The 16343-nt window shown below is 37.0% G+C and overlaps 2 protein-coding genes and 1 long non-coding RNA gene across 5 annotated transcripts; 1 reads left to right on the top strand and 2 right to left on the bottom strand.

The window, feature by feature from the left end:
• Positions 1-798: 798 nt before the first annotated feature.
• On the bottom strand, positions 799-8768 carry LOC114528133 (zinc finger protein ZIC 4-like). Of its 3 annotated transcripts, XM_028549732.1 has the most exons (3): positions 8683-8768; positions 3548-5008; positions 799-1166 (listed from the first exon to the last, which is right to left on the bottom strand). In XM_028549732.1, the coding sequence occupies exons 1-2, from the start codon at positions 8698-8700 to the stop codon at positions 3593-3595; spliced, it is 1434 nt and encodes a 477-aa protein (XP_028405533.1). In that variant the 5' UTR covers positions 8701-8768; the 3' UTR covers positions 799-1166; positions 3548-3592. The 3 variants fall into 3 exon arrangements, with proteins under 3 accessions (XP_028405533.1, XP_028405532.1, XP_028405534.1); XM_028549731.1 differs by lacking the exon at positions 799-1166 and having other exon boundaries at positions 2920-5008; XM_028549733.1 differs by lacking the exons at positions 799-1166; positions 8683-8768 and adding an exon at positions 5948-6628 and having other exon boundaries at positions 2921-5008.
• On the top strand, positions 8052-14494 carry LOC114528134 (cysteine protease ATG4B-like). The gene is made up of 14 exons (XM_028549734.1): positions 8052-9680; positions 9809-9871; positions 10257-10355; positions 10483-10526; positions 10938-10992; positions 11153-11225; positions 11734-11813; positions 11889-12118; positions 12238-12316; positions 12745-12818; positions 13156-13224; positions 13445-13501; positions 13971-14064; positions 14318-14494. Exons 1-14 carry the CDS (start codon positions 9566-9568, stop codon positions 14389-14391), a joined length of 1206 nt encoding a protein of 401 aa, XP_028405535.1. The 5' UTR covers positions 8052-9565; the 3' UTR covers positions 14392-14494.
• Positions 14495-14508: 14 nt separating this feature from the next.
• LOC114528135 lies at positions 14509-16218 on the bottom strand. The gene is made up of 3 exons (XR_003687472.1): positions 16119-16218; positions 15643-15867; positions 14509-15524 (listed from the first exon to the last, which is right to left on the bottom strand). It is a non-coding gene; the product is annotated as an uncharacterized LOC114528135 (long non-coding RNA).
• Between the last annotated feature and the right edge of the window lie 125 nt (positions 16219-16343).

Raw genomic sequence — 16343 nt, 5'->3', positions numbered from 1 at the left:
CTGTTTGATATCCGACAGTTGATTAATTTATGTTCATGGGTTTTTGCATGATTTACTATGCTGTATATCGACAGGTTCTTGTAACCTTACCGGATATTCTAAGAGTTTCAAACACTTCTGATTCTGGTTTATGATTCTTTTTTAAAAAGGTTATGTACATAGGCAATAAAGGGAATTTTTATCTTTAGTTACATACCTACAACCTCGTACCCAGGATTTTAGTTCCCAGGACATACTTACTGAGTCAGGGAATTTTGTTTGCTTCGTCACAACCTGGGCCTGGTCAGTAGTTCTGATGGATAGACTAGGTAGTTTCAAAATCAATGCATATAGTCGTAAGTTTAAAAGCTTAAGGCCTCGGAGAGGGTGGGGAAGGGGGGGGGGGTTATAGGGTTAGATACGGCACAATTCATTAAGGTATTTAATAAATTCTTTTTCGCTGAATATATTTTTACCTGAGCCTCAAAATTTTTTTTAAAACTTGTACGTAATGGGAAGGGGGACTTCATGGGCACCATCAAATGTTTGTATGCCGGCTGGCAACATTTTACTTACCACGAGCCTGGGTATACGAGATTTTATTTGCACAAGTCAACATATGTTATAGTTTTGGGTCAAATTATGTGCAGGGTTTCGCAAGAAGTTCATTTTCTTTCTCTCTTACCTTACCAAGCAGGTCAGCAGTCGTTTAGCCTGTGGTTTCCTGATTTTGAAAGATCCTGCCGCCTGGGTATTCAAATTGCGTTTACCGGAAAACATTAAACAATATACTATTTTAATGATAGTGCAGTTTTTAAATTGTTTTTATAGCTGGGGGATGAGTTGACATATTGTCAAAGCTGGTGACTAAAGCAGCTTCCACTAAAAGCCTTTTATCTCGTCGATGAAAACAGAGAAAATATAGTGTTGATACCACGACGATGAGTCAGCCAGTCGCGTAAAGCAATGTAAACATTGATATTCCATTCTGACCACACAAGAGACCAAAGTCGTTTTTCCCCTTCTGAAAGACGATGTCTATTAACGTCATTTATTATTGGTATTGACAAAATCTCTCATTCAATCATGTAAATACAGACGACCCTCAAATTTCAGTGAATTCGTGTTCTTTGGAGCAATGGAGCGGTCTCTTTTTATAACCTTTCTTTCACCATCACCTCAGACACCTAATGAAAACAAATATGATCGTGGTGAGAAGCTCCACCTATACCAGTCTTCTTGGCTTACACCTTTAGAAAGTTTTACTACACACAAACGCCAAATGATACCACGCTTTCTATCAACGACGAAATTATTAATCCAATTTGGTTTGAACGAAAATCGTGGTCAAAATGGACGTTTTAATGAACTCAATTATAGTTGCAAATTTGGACCGTATGGATTAGAGTGGCTTTTTCCTCTTCTGTCGCTTTATAATAACTTTTTTCTTTATAACATGCAATTGATGCAATCTATTGCGAAACGAAGCTGACATGTGATGTTTCAAAGAGATAAAATATTTTCAGACAGTGCTATGAGCCTGTAACAACTTGGGAGGAATTAAATCGTGTCTTAAACAACGCGAATCATAATTTTTTCTCCGTTTCTCGCTTGTTCATTTTGTTGCAACGCTTGCCTTAAAAATTTCCTGTGGGTCAAGAATGTCACTACTCACTTGCACAGTGTTTAGCTAGTTTTATTAAAAACTGTCATATAGAATCATGCAAGTCAGAAAAATGGTTGGTCTGGTCTAAATGAATTATCAATGTGCTGAATATAATTAGCGGATGTATGTACAATCCAGATAGGATGCGACCTCTATAAGAACCGAAACCATAGACTTTAACTCGGTCCGACGTTTGAAATATTTTCTCAGGCATCTTTTTTCAGCACGTGCTCAACAGCCCTTTGAAATTCCGTTTCTTTGTAAACTAAATGATCCGTTGCCTTAGCTTGAAGCAAAACAACGTTGACCAACATGACAAGCTCGGCTGTAAATTGGTACCATGTTGGTTAAGAAGGAAATTAGTAGGCGATATACCTTTGCACGTTTTCGCATATTTTTAGTAAATAACTTTTAAGCTCCACAAAATGATATTCTCGTTCTTTTTAACAGCAACTTTCTCAAAATTAGGAGGGGTTTCGCACTCTCGAGAAGCGTGATCCCAGTCTTGTGCAGGTCCTGTTTATAGCAACATGTAGAAAGTAGAAACATGATAACGAATAATAAGGTTTCAAGTTGACTTAAATTAGCAAGTCACAACAAATAGAATATTGACTGATATAAGATGAAGTAGATTGTAATGACACACTTATATTAAAACAAAACATAAAAACAATTGCTTTCCGAAAATGGAAAAGACGTCAATAGCAAATTCCACTGGATCATAGCAAAAGCGATAAAAACTGGCCAAGAACAAAAGTGCAAAACCAGTTTTTCAATTTAACGAACCAAATGAAACGAATATTACTTACTTCGCTAGAGAAATGAAAAAAAAACTTAATAAACTTGTTAAAGAGGAAGAAAATTGCATGTTCATGTTTTACAATAGAATTCTAAAATGATATTTTATTACAAAAACGAAATAACTTAGTGTATTTTTAACCCCCAGCGTGAGTCATTTAATTACGTTTCTAACAGGTCGCCGACATTGATTATTTTCTCATCTTCCAGGGTAATCGCGCCAATGAAGAATGGAGATATACCTACCTACCTAATAATCAAACTCATGCGTTTGTCAAAAGATTATTTCCGAAATTCCGAACCTGTATGCATGTGCATGTGAACAGAATTTCTATAGGCATGTGAACAAGTCATTTTAACATAAGGTTGAATGCATAGAATCCTTTTATAACGTTTTTAAAATTTGATCAAATTCTGCATCTCACTCTTAATCGAAATCTCAAAGATTAAAGATATATTATCCATATTCAGAGTTCAGGAAAACTCATAACATATGCACGGAGCCAAAACAAAATTACAAAACTCTTTTCATTGAGTTTAATAGTTCTCGTTTGTCACAGCTTCTCAAATACGTGAAACTCTCGAATCATGCATATATATAGGCCCCAAAAATGTGGTTGAATATACTTCGACATTTCGACACAAGATTTTTCATTTCGTATTTGACGTTCGATTGCTTTTTCAAGTCTTTGTGTAATGAGCATTCCTAGGATATAATAGACAGACACAAGAAGAAAATGATATAATGTTTCAAATCTCTTTCACACCATTATCGAGTTCTATATAAATCATACAAGTCATTCATCTTTCAAATATTTTGTTCGCGGTGTAATATGAGTCCTATGTTACGTACATGCTTTAAAGTGTCGCCGTTCCCAATTGATAACAAATCATGTGTTGTGTCTCCACAAAAATATTCGTGCAAGTGCGAAACTAGAAAATTTCAAAGTGGGTGATCTGTGATTATGATACAATAAAAAATGTCTGGGCAAATTTCAACCAATCTAGTCTAATAGAATAGTTGAACAAATTGCGGATGAAAAGAGAGAAAATATGACGCCTCCTGAAAGAAGCGTTGTCCTATGTATTGAATAAATAACTTACGAACGTTATCTCTCTTTGACTGCAAATATCTCGCTTGTTCGCTTTTTAAACTCTACTTTTTACAACTGTGCTAAGGTTGTTCTTCGGCGACGTATTACCGTTCGACTTGTTTCCAGCTGCGCTAACTGTTAATGACACGGGTTTCTCAGCACAGTACCATGCACCTCCTGCTGCCAGAGACGTACATAATCCCTCTGTCTCGCCACGAAGTATCTTACATGTATTTTCTATCATATTCTCTTCCTTCACGGCCGAGTGAGCTTTCATATGTTTGCGCAACGAGCTTGGATGCGTGTAGCTTTTTTCACAGCCTCCGATCTTACAGGAGTACGGTTTGTCTGAAGTGTGGACATGTGAGTGCTTCTTGCGATCGCTGGAGTTGGCAAAACGTCGATTGCATCCTTCAAATTCGCACATGAACGGCTTTTCGCCCGTGTGTATTCTTTTGTGTATCTTGAGGTTTTCCGAGCGCGCAAAAAGTTTGCCGCATTCTTGATAAGGACACGCAAAAGGTCGCTCTCCTGTATGCACACGAAGATGGTTGATGAGTTTATATTTTGCTTTGAATGCTCGACCATCACGACTACACTTATCCCAACGACAAACATGACTGGAACTTTCAGGGTTTGCTACATGTTCGTTTGACAAGTGCTTCACAAGATCAACTAGGTTGCTGAAATTACCACCGCAAATACATTGACCAATTTTACCTTTAGCTACTAACCATTGACACACCAGCTCTTGTTTGATTTCTTGTGGTTTAAAGTAGGGAGTGAATGCGCCTGTTGTCAGTGTATCAACGTGGGAATTCACAACATTCACAGATTTCATGTTGTTCGCAGTAGTTGAATGAGACGCAGCTGAGACCATAGTTGGATGGTTGACGTGTGTCGAAACTTCGGTTGTGACAGCATTATTGAGTCGCTCTGCCTGATTCACAGGACGCAATGCCGTAAACGATGCGGTGTTATCTTCCTGCGTGTTCGGTTGTGTTGGAGTGTTCGCCAGTTGGCTCGCAATGGCGAGATTAAGGCCATGATTTTGAAATGGTGGTGTAATGACCGAAGCTTGTAGTCCATGATGAAATGTTTGATCCGCATTGTTGGCCAGTTGCGCCGCGGGGAGATGTTCTCTCCTCAGGAGTAGATCTCTTGCCGTGAGTAGCGACGAAAAGGGAGGAATCCCTGCGTAATTTGACTGCGGGCTTGTATATGCCACTTGAGATGAGCTCGTTGTCTGACTCAGATCAACAGAATAACCGTGTGCTGCTGATGGGCCGCCACTACCAACTACATTTAAACCTTGAAGATGTGTTGCCGTACCATCAACAAACAGGGTAGGATGAAAACTTAAAGTCTGTTGTTCGTCTGCTTCACTTGCGCGCTGAAAAGCCATATTTGTATAAACATTCTGCTGCGTAATATAGTCGAACCTTGCCATCCTTCCGTCTCTTGCGAAAGTCTATAATGTAATAAGTTCAAACAATATTATGTAAATTATCCACCACAGATTGTTCACCAACTCTCACCAAACTGACTGTTTGAAAATTGAAATGGCAAATGTTTCGCGAATGCTTTAACACTTGTATGAATTGATCAATTTAATTGGACGGTATAGCTCTTGAATGACAGCTTCAAAGCGACAGACGTTTGTTTTACACTTTAATGAAATTAACCGGAACTTGGTGACCCACTGCGCGAAAATTGCTTCAAACGCCGATGGATCAAAATTTAAATTACAGAATTACAACACTGGTTATTCAAACGCGAGTAATATTTGAATATGAAATAATAGCGTAATAGGTTTAATTTCTGAGTTGTGATACGATACATTTAGATGACATTGTGTCATTTGTGTGAGTGCGCGATAGTTGAAAACGTATATCTCCCTAAGTAATATGAAACCATGCCTTGATCTTTGGTGTTTCAAAATGTCCCGACCTGAACTTTAAGTAGAAAAAACCGAAACTTGTCCACGAATCATAAAAATAGTCTTGTTTTTAATAAATATCGTATCGTTTCCCTTTGCTTGCCTGTTATTGCCTTGTATAAATAGACTTTTTCAATCCAAAGTGTTATTTACTTTGTGAATCATGTGCGAGTATCGAATCTGTGCTAAGTTTATTTTTCTCAGTTCAACTTCCTCCGTAGATAACAGAATTCTGACAGGAAATAGCTGTTTCTGCCACCCATCGCGAGAAAAAACATTTGGTTTATGTTAGTATATATAATTCATAAATTTTAGCCAAAGGTTCAGTAAAATCATCTTCACTTATTAAACAAATAGGAAACGCTGTAAACAGGTCTGTTCAAATGCTGGTAATCTTTCGTCACATCTGATATCAAACGAGTGCCGAATCCTGAACGCACAGCCCTCTAGAAGTACAATATTATCTCTTACCGCCTCGCTATCGCTAATTCCAACCGTTTCTTACAATCCAAAGATAACTTTTGATTCAATTCATTTCACAGAATGATATTACTTCGCGAATGCTTTAGATCAACTGTTGCTTACATAAAATTTAACATGCCCGTGCATGACAACATATGATATTTCATTTAACACGGCAATGGCTATAACAAATAACCATCGTATGGTACTGGCGGCATTATTCTTTTAGTTGAAAGATGCCGAACTATCTTTTCAGCCTTCCGTCAGCCGTCCGGGTAAACGTTTATTATAATTTCACATAATTTCAAACCATTTAACATGCATTTTCGCATGCACGTTATCTTCGTTCACTGTGCTTTGGACATGATTTGATTATCAATTTTTTCACCAAACTGGCCAACATGCATAAGGTGGTAAAGCAAATCTTTAGTTTGATAGTTGTCAAACTAAATGACAGGGAAGAAGGTCACGAAGCTGTTCTCTCCAACTGCCTAGAATACCTAGAATTCACATACGCATACGTAAAATATTTAGCCAAGGATTTAAGCATTAGGTCAAATAATCGTGTTTTAGTAATTTGATAAATGAAAGAGATATTTTGTAATTAATGTACTTGACTTGTCTCGCAATGTTTGTTGCGATTGTGAAACATTAAAATTGCGTTAGATTGCGTCATTAACATGTTTCCCTGATGTGTTTTGGTTCGTTCGTTTTTAGCTATTTCCAGCAGCGGAAATTTTCAGCTACAAGAAGTGCGGACAATATAGGAAAGGATTAGACCATGTATAACTTGACCCACAGCAGGAAAGGGTTAAACAAGAATCCAGGCTTCGTCGTAACATGTCGAATAACTCATTTGATGAAGGTCAGAAGATCACATTTTTTCTTCAGACATTACGACGGCAAAACGAAAGTTAGGAAAGAAAGGCAATTTTTAGCAACTCGAGAAAATAAACAGTTTAAGTTTCGAAAACATCTGTTTTGCGAGTTTTTTTTGCGAATATATACATATATATATATTTATTTCTATGTTTCTATGTATATATTTATATAATTATATATTATAATTTCTGTTGAAGTAACTTATATATGGCTGTATGCATGCACAAAAGTGAAAAGTATATATATAGCATTCAACTGCATGGGCAGGTACCATTACGGCATTACCAGTGTAGGGCATGCCCGCACACCAGATTTTAAATATCCTGATATAAGAAAGAGTGTGGTTGTTGTGAGTGTGGTTAGAAAAAATTTTATACTGGACAGCTCCCTTCCCTCTTTATATTAGGTATGCATGGCCTATACGCATTACAAGCCATTAGTCTTGAACTTGAAACAACAAAATTAAAATCGTAATTTATTGCTTTGATGCATGCGACTCTCCTATCAAATTGTGTGCATGAAGTGAGGCAAGTTTAATAATGCACTTTGTGATATACTTCACACGTGTATATAAGGTTCTGCGGGTTATAGAATGGTCATATCAAAAACTGTCAGTGGAGCCTTAAGTCTTAACGTTTGCCGTGGACGTCAATATTGTTTCTGTTAGTTGTATAACTTTTTCATATATAAATTTCCAGAATTTGAAACCGAACCTATACTAAAAATCTACGAATGCATGCATGATTAAAGTACAATTGTCATTTGCCGTCATTCATGCAGTTTCGGTCTGGTTTGTAATTGAAGCGGGACTACTATGTTGTTGTTTTTCTTCTTCTTATACTAATGAAATTACCATTCAAACTATTAACTTTTATTACCTGCGGTATTCATCAAAATTGCACGGCGGATGCGGCAACTCAGATAAAAATAATTTGAAAGCTGTGCTCTGATTTATGTATTAACTAATGTTTTGTGAGAGGAGATTCCGCAGCTAACCAGTTTCCTTCTATCTTGCCAAAAAGATATTTGCCGGAATTTTCGGTGTAAAATACAAAATGAATGAATATTAAAATTAATAAATAAGGATAATTACTCAGGAGAATTTGGTAACAGAGATATTTTTATCATCATCATGTCCCTGAGTAAATATTGTGACACGCTTAGTTAATCTTAGTTTGCCTATTTAATCTTTAAACACAAGTTCAACGTTTATTCAGCACTGCCGAGCTGTGTTTTGCCGAATTTTTGATTATCACTGATTTTAGGTCTACCAGATGGAAATACTTTATAGCGACTAAATGATATTTAATATCAATCATGAGTCAGGATGATAATGACGGGGCCCACCATCGTACAAAGTCATAGACTGAAAGTTCTAGAATCTAACCAGAATGGCCAGTTTCATTGTCGGACGATGCAGTACGTAGCTGGTGGTTTCTCGCGTAGTTTGTAAACTTCACTCAGTAAAACTTCTCCATTTTATATGAGTAGTACCCCTGCAAAGTCCCAAATGTGTATGCATGAAGCTACAAATATACTCGGAGACTGAACAGCATAGCGTCAATGATCCTTGCTTCCTGGTCTGCCAGTAACCTCAATTTATTTTAGTGCATGGATCCCATATTTTGACGCCGGTCAGATTTCAGCAATTTTTTATGTTACTCATTTATAAACTGTATTACGTTCCTTTTTGATGAGAAAAAAAATATGACATTGCACGTATACCATTGCAGGAAGAGCAATGAATGACGCCGACAGAAGATAACTATATACCGCAAGATTATTGTTATTTTTTCTTATAAATATAGACTATTGTGCTAAATTCGCGTGAATGAAATAAAATGTGTGAATTGAAAACTTACATACAGATGGTCATCCATTGCTATTCAAGATTTTAGAGGCCATGGTCCTCGTGAAATTTTGTGTTATTGATCAAAGAAACAAGGAGAGTATGCCGCGATGATGGTAGTTGGCTACGTAAATGACTCAGTGGGGAGAGAGCATGCCCATTCCTTTTTATCAACAACCCAGTTCTTAGCCAATTAGCTAGTTTTTAGGAAACGCATTCTAAAAAGATAATATTGCGTCTTTATGGATTAAAACACTGCCGTAAATTTCATTCGTCGTTATTACAAGACTGTAAAAAACCCCTCAAAACTCAGACGTCAAAACAAGGTGGACAGCAGGGGCGGTTTCCCCTCTTGCCTTTTACGAGCAGGGGCAAGGAGGGCCCCTTGCTTTTACGAGCAGGGGCAAGGAGGCAAATATGCCCTTTTATTTTTAGAATATTTATACTTTAAGTAGCTATATAAAGAACAACACATTTGTCTGGTGAAAAACTCCCAGACACCGAAGTTCAACAAACAATGTTTTGCAAACATTCTGAATGTTTTGCAAACATTCTTGTATGCGCTGCTACAGAAGTGCCCATTTCATGAAAATTTTGCGGTTCGCATCCTTCCGGCGTCTCTAATTTAATCTATTTTTATTCATAACATGAATTTCAATGAATATGACCTTAATTTTCGAAAAATGCGGAAAATTCGAAAAATCTTTTCTTTTTAACAACTTGACAACTCTTTTATAAATGATATGATTGACTTTCTACAAAATCCCTCTTTCGTTTATCCGCCATCCGCTAGCTTACTACGCATGCGCGTGTATGTTGCTTCATCAGCAATGAAAAGTGAAAAGAAATGACCAAGCAAAATAATAAATAGATCATGATTTCATGATGGCACAAACATGGATGCAGCTTGTTTTACGTACGAAGGGCTGCCTGTTTTGATAGCCCAACAGCCATGCGATTATAAACCACCGGTATGGATCCTTGGCAAGCATTATGATGGCAAATATGAAGGTATTTAAAACGATGTGAAAGACGTTTATACGTGTCAGACGTTATTCACTGTACAATGTTCAATTGTTCATATTTTGATTTATTTATATCGTTATTTTATCTGGCGTTCACAAATGTGTGCTTTACAGAAATTCAAAAAGCTGTCAAGGCATGTCTTTGGTTCACATATAGAAAAGGGTTTCCAGCAATTGGTAAGCACTCTGACCACTCTCTTCTTCATAAAGACTGCTGGACTATTATGGGCAATTGGTTTTTATTCTAGCCACTATAATTTTATATTTGAAGTGAATGAAGATTGTGCTGTTTTTTGTATTCCATTGAAACCCTATATGCCTGTAGGAGTAGTGAGTAAACTAGAATGCATTCTATGTAAGCCTCTTACAGAATTATGTTGCTGTGTGTCAAATCCCAAATGAGGTCAACTTGTGCACCAGAGGCCAATGTAGACTTTCTAGATGCATATGTGCAGTGTCCACAAGTTGGTGTCACTCACCGGTGCTTGTGTTACTGCAAACAACATATCTTTCTTGTTCGTCAAAGTTTCTAACATATTTTAAATACACTCTTTGTTTCCAGGTGGAACTGGTCCCACATCAGATTCAGGATGGGGTTGTATGTTAAGAAGTGGTCAAATGATATTTGCTGAAGCGTTAATTCGCAGACACTTAGGAAGAGGTCATTCTTATATTTTCTTAATATATGTGGTTTTCTTTTTTCGATGAGAAAGTTGTAGTGTTAAAGTAGTACTGTTATAGTGCAATCATTTTCTAATTTTCATTTCTGTATTATTGAATATTTATAGACTGGGAATGGCAACCTAAAGATAAAAAAAAAGAATATATGATGGTGAGTAGATTATAAATTGCTAATGATAAATATATACATATGTCGAGTGTTTGTGATGATTTTTGCACAAGTGAATATAACCAATCCTATTTGACATATTATGGTGTTATAAATGCAAAATGGGAGCTAGCCGTTTTGTGGACGTTTCTTACAAAGAGATAAGCAAACAAATGCATGCAGTTCTTCTGTCAATTCACTTGTGCAAAAATGCTAAAACAATTATTTGCCTCAGGCTCTGTGATTATCAGGGAATATTTGTCTTGGGGAATAATTGTTAAATGTCATCATATTAGAATATTCAGGGCCATAGCTACATATAGAAGCTTCATTGGTTGTATTGAAGGCAATTTTTCCTATGGTATGTAAACATGAATATAATTACATTGATTACCATTATCATTTATATTTTAGGTATTGAAATCATTCTTGGATAAAAAGGATAGTTTTTACTCAATACAACAAATAGGTATCAGATAGAACACTATGAACATGCCTTATTGTATTTGTGTATCCCAGCCATTTTTGTTTTCAATCAATGTGAAAGTAAATATGATTCAATGATTTATTCAGCAATAAATGTACATATATATTGACCTATAATCCTTTTTCTTTATCCATATATATAGCTCAGATGGGTGTTTCTGAAGGAAAAGCTATAGGTAGTTGGTTCGGACCAAACACTGTTTCCCAGGTTTTAAGGTGAGAAACTAAATAGTTATAATTAAGGAATAATAATACAAATAGACTGTGTTAGATGAAGCCTGCTTGTTCTTACTTTTCTAGCAGCTGTAGTAAGACACTAAGAAACTCTTTCAGAGCGTTCTCTGTATGCATTTCTCATAATTGTTCCTATTCAGCCTGACGTCTTAAAAACTACAAATATTCCCCAATTTGACATTCCATTGTATTTGAACCTTCTACTTTATTCTAAAAATAAAATGGAGAAAGAACATCTTCAAGGAACAAAACTATGTGTTCATTTGCCATCCTCTCTCACTGTTGGATAGATTCATAACATATTATTAATACTAGCTTATGAAATGTTGTTAAACTGATAACAAGAAACAGTGCATCGCATTACTTTCCAAAACCCCTTTGCTTTTTTGAAGCCTCATTTCCATTGAAGCAGGTTTTCCCACCCTGTGGTTTCGAGCGTTTTCAAAAAACAAAAAATTTATATAGAATTTTTACTTACTTTACTTTTAAGGAAGCTTGCACAATTTGATGAATGGAGTAAAATTGTTGTTCATGTTGCTATGGATAATACAATTGTTATAAATGACATAAGTGAGTATAACCCTGTAATAACCTCTGCCAATATCTCCAATCCTTGTATTGATGATCGTTCTCCTCCACCTACAGGATGTCTCTGCAAGGCACCTTTCAATTCGCCAGAGAAAGAATCAGATGCAAGTGAAAATCATCCGGGAACTGAATCAACTACAGCACTTCGGAACAGACATCAAACCGCATGCAATTATACTCCAGACACAGAAGAACATGAAGAACCATTTTGGAAACCAGTTGTCCTATTCATTCCACTTCGTCTTGGTCTTACCAATATAAACATGATATACGAGTCTGCACTAAAGGTGGGAGACTGCTGCGCCACTCAGTTAATACCTTGTAAATTTAAATATCCTGGCTATGAGGTAGATCCTACTACAGGTATTGTGAAAACGGGCTTTTATGAAACTTCCTCTGTTTTCAGAAATGTTTCTGCATACGTCAATCTTTGGGCTGTATTGGTGGAAGGCCTAATCACGCATCATATTTTATTGGATATCACGGTAAGTTTTTTAGGGTTTTTAAGTTGTACAAATGCATTATTGAAGTTCAGTTAAAGCCTAGTGTCGATTTGATGGTTAGTTGTATCACCTGGTCCAGTTGGATAAAACGCTTTGAGTAAATAGATCGAAGTCGACTCCAAAATACACGATTCTGATTTTCCAGTTATGCGAAAAGCTGTTGAAAGTAAACCACCTTTTTATGCAACCGGCCGCCACTGGTCCAAATAATTTATTATATACATTCAAATGCCGTGGTAACCGTGAGGCATGAAAATAGACCTATTAATTGTTATAAACCGAATGATTATCATTAAAATCATGTGTGTGTGGTTCTGTTGAAAACTATGCTTTCAAAAATCAATATTCATATCATATCCTGATCAATAATGAAATAATTCTTTTTAACTCGTATCTTTTTTTCAAAACAGGGAGTAAGTTATTGTACTTAGATCCACACGTTACTCAAAATACAGTATCCGAGAGTGAAAATATTTCTGACGAGGTAGGTTGCTGCATGGTTTGCCGTGCGAAGCAAGCTATACTAACATGAAAACGTGTTGGAATTTGGCGTTGTGATTATTTCGTGTGCTCTCTCCGCGTGTCTTTTACCGTGCTTGCATGGTTTGCCGTGCGAAGCAAGCTATATTAACATGAAAACGTGTTGGAATTTGGCGTTGTGATTATTTCGTGTGCTTTCTCCGCGTGTCTTTTACCGCGCTTGTTGTTTCTAACTATATACTAATTGTGAGATTTGCTTTTTTATGTTGCATTCATGGTTCGGCGATGCTCACGCGATACAATTCCCACACCCCACGTTATTTACCTTCTCTACCTTGCAGACCTACCATTGCTGCATTTCACCGCCATTGAGTATGAACATTTCAGCAATTGATCCTTCGTTAGCATTGGTAAGTCATGCAGCTAGGCAGTAATATGAATGATCTGATCGACTTATATATGTATATGTGTGCTTGTATCTAGCATAAAGGTAAATTTTCCAGATCATGTGAGCAACTAATAACGCTGAAAAAACTCCCTTATAAAAGTATATTGCTCCCCTAGTAAAATGTCAAAAAAACTGCTCGCTATTCCAAATTTGACTACTACAAGTTTTACTTTAATTTTCAGGGATTTTATTGTGACACGGAAATTGAATTCAATGAACTTTGTACTTCTTTGAAAGAGGTGTGGTATGGTAATATTGCAAATATTTCACTAAGGAGAGTTTGTTCAAACATTATATCCTTTAACTTTTCTGCATGTTGACTAAACTGACGCACACGAATCGCGGTGAAATCAAGTCAGACTTGAACTGAACTATTTATGTAAATAATGTTGACTGAACTAAACCAACAATGATTACATGGGGGTCTGTTTGACCTGTGCAAACTATATTTTATATTTATTGGCACTGGGGACAGGAATAAGTGGTAAGAAAACCTAAAAAACTTGCTCAAATTTTAAAGCAGTCAATGTGAATATCGACACAGCGAGCCGTGTGGACAAGGCCCACAGGAGGCAGCTTTTCTTTCTTAATAAACTGTGCTTAAATTGGCAATTCCAGGGAGTTAAGTGAAGGCAGCCTGGTGATATTTAATGAAGTGTCGCCTGAATACATTGAATTTGAAAAAAATGAAGTAAATTTCGTTTACAGGTAAACAAATCATCGCCACGCCCTATCTTTGAAATAATTGAAAACCGACCTCCGCATTGGCCTCCATATGAGTTACCCAGGCAACCAAATGTTGGTAAGTAAGATGTACACTTATTCATGAAAAGATCTGCATCAAAGCAACTTTCATGTTTCCTGATGCATAAACCCTATCCCGGCCTTTTATACGCTTGTTCTCATATTTTGTCATCTCAAGAATAAAGTGTTTTTGAATGAACTTCCTATGCTGACCACTGACAAACATTGCCTTCTGTCGGTGTCATACGAAAAAAAGGTTTTGTTTTCAATATGTTTTGACCGTAAAAAGATGATGATTTATAATCATATAGACGGAGCTCACTTGGAATTTGTAACCGTTCAGTCAGAAATCTCCGACATTGACGAAGAATATGAATTCATCTAATAAAATTATAGTATTTAAATTTTCCTAGAGAAAGATATTTTCATGTTTCGCCAATAATTATGTGTTAGTGATATAGACTGAAAATATTTCCTTTCATTGTAAAAATAATAGTTTAATTTTGTAACAGACGTGTCTATAGTCTTATATTTTTACAGCGGATTCGCTTTTTTGAGTTTCTTAGAGATTTTTAATATCAAGAAATATGTGGATTAAGTTTTCCTCTCCATGCAAAGCAGGCTTTTGGCATTTCATAATGTTCACTCGCCCTTGACTAGGAACAATGTATAGGAGTACACATTGATCTCAGTGGTACATGCACCAGAAGGTTCTCAGTGGTACATGCACCAGAAGGTTCTCAGTGGTACATGCACCAGAAGGTTCTCTGTGGTACATGCACCAGAAGGTTCTCAGTGGTACATGCACCAGAAGGTTCTCAGTGGTACATGCACCAGAAGGTTCTCTGTGGTACATGCACCAGAAGGTTCTCAGTGGTACATGCACCAGAAGGTTCTCAGTGGTACATGCACCAGAAGGTTCTCAGTGGTACATGCACCAGAAGGTTCTCAGTGGTACATGCACCAGAAGGTTCTCAGTGGTACATGCACCAGAAGGTTCTCAGTGGTACATGCACCAGAAGGTTCTCTGTAGTACATGCGATATTAATATTATCTCCCTATCTCAGCTTCTGCTGATTGTTTAGAAGTATACGCATTTAGGGTTTGTTTTATATGCACCAGATTTGGATTTTGGAATATTTTACAGTGTTCTATATTTGCTATATATTATGAGGTGGAATTTTTTGTGAGGTCTCTATGTTCTGCATCAACTCCGCCTGTTAAATGTTTCCCCTATTGAAAGCACGCAACTATGAGTCTGTGTTCTCCTCACGAGATACGGGGTAAGGAAAACGACTCTGGGGATAAGAATGTTGTTAAGTGAAATGTTATCTTCCGCAATTGACTTGGCCTCGTAGATGGTCATCGGTCTTGCAAAAAAAAACCTGGCTCTTTTTCACTCATTGACGAGCTCGCTGCGTAAGTTTATACGCAATGAAAATTCTTCGCTTTTGCCTTTGGTTACCAAATTGGCGCCCCTTTCAGCCCCTGTCCTGAACTAGGATCTGCCCGGTGGATCTGCCGCGACAATTTAAAAAGTTAAAGTAAAAAAGAGAATTACAACTGAGACCTATGATGAAACTGTCAACTTCATAGCCAGGCTATTTAAGCCAGACTTATTAACTTCGGAACCTACCTCGTACCAGGTCCGGAACATACCGGGCTGCGGTGGGGGCGTTGACGCAAAATATTGAATTAAATGTATTTATTTACACTTGCGAGGGAACTTGCAATTTCCAGTTGCAATGAAATTTGCAATATTGTTGGCAATGTTGCAACATTGCGGGGAACAGAATATCCGGTTTGACTGTAAAGACAACCCACTTCCTGATTCTCTGATGGCCAAGGGGTATACGAACATCTAAATAACAAAGTTCGGAAAATTTCCTGTTCATTACATCACAGTAGCAATACCTAAAATTGAAGCATTTATAAGATAGCAACTAGTGGTAATAATATCTCATATAAAGGTAATAAAACACCCAGTCGTCAGTCACTTCCTGACCATGCGCCGAAGTCACGGCTATTATTTCTATCAGGCATGCGCATAAAGGCGCACTGGTGCAGTATAGAAAATTAAGGATATTGGACATTAGTTTATTAAGGATATACCTTTTCCTTGAGTTAGTCTTCTAGTAGGAATATGGTGTTTTTAAGGCTAGAAAATCTGAAAATCGCTCAGAATATTTCGGTTGTAGTTTAATTTAGGACGTCGAGATGACGACAGATTTTCTCAGGAAGCTGGGGACTAGTCTTCGTTTTCGTCATTGTCGCTTGCCCTCGTGTATGGGTGGGAAGGGATCCACTGTGAAATATTTCAATTTAGCAGATTTATTT

The sequence above is a fragment of the Dendronephthya gigantea genome, unplaced genomic scaffold, assembly GCF_004324835.1.
Source record: "Dendronephthya gigantea isolate DGI-Jeju-01 unplaced genomic scaffold, DenGig_1.0 000048F, whole genome shotgun sequence".
Taxonomy (NCBI): domain Eukaryota; kingdom Metazoa; phylum Cnidaria; class Anthozoa; order Malacalcyonacea; family Nephtheidae; genus Dendronephthya; species Dendronephthya gigantea.
Note: the sequence above shows the minus strand (reverse complement) of the source record. Positions and strands in the feature narration are given on the sequence as shown.